This window comes from Populus nigra, chromosome 19 (assembly GCF_951802175.1).
Source record: "Populus nigra chromosome 19, ddPopNigr1.1, whole genome shotgun sequence".
In the NCBI taxonomy this organism is placed as follows: Eukaryota; Viridiplantae; Streptophyta; class Magnoliopsida; order Malpighiales; family Salicaceae; genus Populus; species Populus nigra.
In genome coordinates this window covers 2,510,710-2,513,430 of record NC_084870.1, presented here as the reverse complement: position 1 = coordinate 2,513,430, position 2,721 = coordinate 2,510,710, and the positions used below count along the sequence as shown (strand labels likewise).

Here is a 2,721-nt window from a genome sequence, read left to right as displayed (position 1 = left end):
TTCTCATTTAACTTTTTTCTCTATTAGATCTTCTCTCTATTCTTTTTATTACTATTTATTTTATTTAAAATAATTTATAAAATTAGAATTTTATAAAATTTCATTGCCATTCAATTTTTTTATATGTTAAATTTCCTTCTTAGTTTTTTGATTAACTTAAAAAAATTAAAACATTACTAAATTATTTTTCAATTTATTTTCTACGATATAGTTAAATATTAAAAAATATTTTTTTATATTTTATTTAAGAAACTATAAAACATAAAAAAATTATTTTATCAAGAATTTATGTTCATGTAAATTATTTTCTTAAAAAATTACTTTGTGGCAAACAATTCCCATTTTAAAAGAAAGATAGACATTATCGTCTCCGTGCTTCTTTTCGAACTTTACCTTCACTAATAATCTCCACCCACACGCTTTCCTCCCATATCCTAAAAACCTTTCTTCTGTGTCTTTCTTTCTTTATTTGTAATTTTGTATCCAACATCACAAATTATTTATGTGCAAAACCAAAATGGCTGTCAGCGCGTCCGAGCCAACTCCCGTCTCAACCCAAACTCGCCCAACTCAATCCAGAACTCGCCCAACTCAGTCTCCTAGACCCACCACCATCACCGCCGCTTCTACCTCCTCAGATCCTTCGACGTCTAACACCATTAATTACACAACAACAACATCTTCTACTCTTTCAAACCGAACCTCTCTTTCCAACCTCCGTGATTCCCTCTCTCAAAACCCCAACGTCTACGACATTTCCGAAATTCGGACAGCCACCAACAACTTCCTGTCCAAACGCCACTCCTCCTCCTCCACCGCTTGCTGGCGTTGCGACTTGCGGAACAACAACACAATCATCTTCCAACGCAAGTTCCGCCGCAAAATTGAAATGTCTCAACTGAAAGAACAGCTTTCAGTAATTTGTAGAAGTAATCACTCAAGCGTGGTAAAGCTCTTAGGAGCTTCCATATCTGGAGATTATATCTACCTCGTTTATGAATTCATTCCCGGCGCAAATCTTTCTAATTGCTTGAGAAATTCTAAAAACCCCAACTTCACAGTTCTTTCGACATGGGTTTCAAGAATGCAGGTGGCCGCTGATCTTGCGTACGGTCTTGATTACATCCACAACAAAACTGGCTTAAACATAAGCTTGGTACACAACCACATTAAAAGCAGCAGTATCATTATCACAGAGCCGTCTTTTAATGCTAAAATCTGCCATTTTGGGTGTGCCCAGTTGTGTGGAGAAGCCGATGAGAATGAGATGATGAAGAAGAAAAAAAGCAAGATCGGTGAAATCACTGAACTGGATGATGATGATGATGATGTCGTCAAGTCTTCTTCTCCTCCTGGTTCGCTAAAAGGGTCGAAGGAGTTGGCGAGGTCTAACAGCGGGATCATGCAATTCGAAGGCGTGAGAGGATACATGTCGCCGGAATATCAAGCTACGGGAATAGCAACACAGAAATCGGACGTTTACGCGTTTGGGGTGGTGTTATTGGAGTTGTTGTCCGGTAAAGAGCCATATAAGTACAAGTATGACAAAAGCAGAGGTGATTATATGAGGGAGTCGGTAATTGAGACCGCCAGAGCGGCGATTGGTGACCGGGGGGGGTTGAGGAGGTGGATTGACGGGAGGCTAAAGGACTCGTTCCCCGTGGAAGTAGCAGAGAAGATGACACGTGTAGGGTTAGATTGTGTGGAAGTGGATCCAGATAAGCGGCCAGATATGGGACGCGTGGCGGGGAAGATTTCGAGGTGGTATCTGGAGTCGAGGAAGTGGGCTGAAGATTTGAGATTTTCTGACCAGATTACTGTTTCTTTGGCACCTCGATAGACAACTAGCTATGGATAGAGATGAATTGAAGAAAAAACAGTCTTTTTTTTTTTTTTTTTTTGCTCGTAGGTCGTGGATTGTTTTTTGTTACCTTTGATGGTGACACAAGTGGTTGATGATGGATATTTATATTTGTTTTGAATTTTACTATATGGATAGATTTTTTCTAATATGGAGAGAATGATAGGAGCAGAGCTGCTTTGACCGATCCATTTCTCTAAATACTGTAAAACTTGTGCAAGTTAAAATAATTCTTAGGAAAAGTAAGAGTATCTTTTAGCAATGTTATAAAATCAGATCTTAGGAATTCGTTGATTTAAAGTATAGTTTAAGTTGAACAAGATGGTTTTGGATTTTTTTTTCTTAAAAAAAAGAAACATGGCTTGAGTTGATTTATTAATGTATAAATAAAGGTCAATTTGCCTAACCGACAAGCCATCTGGGTCCAGAGTAAGTTAACCTTAGAATACTATATAACCAAGACTTGATTTATAAAATGATAATTGTTACATCATTGTGTGTATACACGTGATAAAATTAATCCTGAATTGTTTTTCGAATTTGTTACTTAAACCCAAGCCCCAATGGATTGAGAGATCTGCAATTGCTGGCATTCGCCGGAGAGAATGGCCTCGCTGTCTTCTTCTGCAGATATCATTTAATAGGCGGAAAGAAACAGTGTCTCACCAAATAATAATAATAAAGCATGCCCAGAGGAGGCAAGTATTAGAGCAAAAATGATATAATAATAAAGGAACTATATTCCTTTTCACCTTTCACATCCGTACACAACAGCAGCCGACGTATCTTAAGACATATCGGTTAAACTGTACATAAATAGGCCACTAAGACAGTGATGGGTTACTTTCCGTCTTTCCCGG

The 2,721-nt window shown here is 37.9% G+C and overlaps 1 protein-coding gene across 1 annotated transcript; it reads left to right on the top strand.

The window, feature by feature from the left end:
- The first annotated feature begins 382 nt into the window (after window positions 1–382).
- LOC133679521 (protein LYK5-like) lies at window positions 383–2,010 on the top strand. Its single transcript, XM_062102137.1, has one exon. The coding sequence runs from the start codon at window positions 503–505 to the stop codon at window positions 1,838–1,840; it is 1,338 nt and encodes a 445-aa protein (XP_061958121.1). The 5' UTR covers window positions 383–502; the 3' UTR covers window positions 1,841–2,010.
- The last annotated feature ends 711 nt before the right edge of the window (window positions 2,011–2,721 follow it).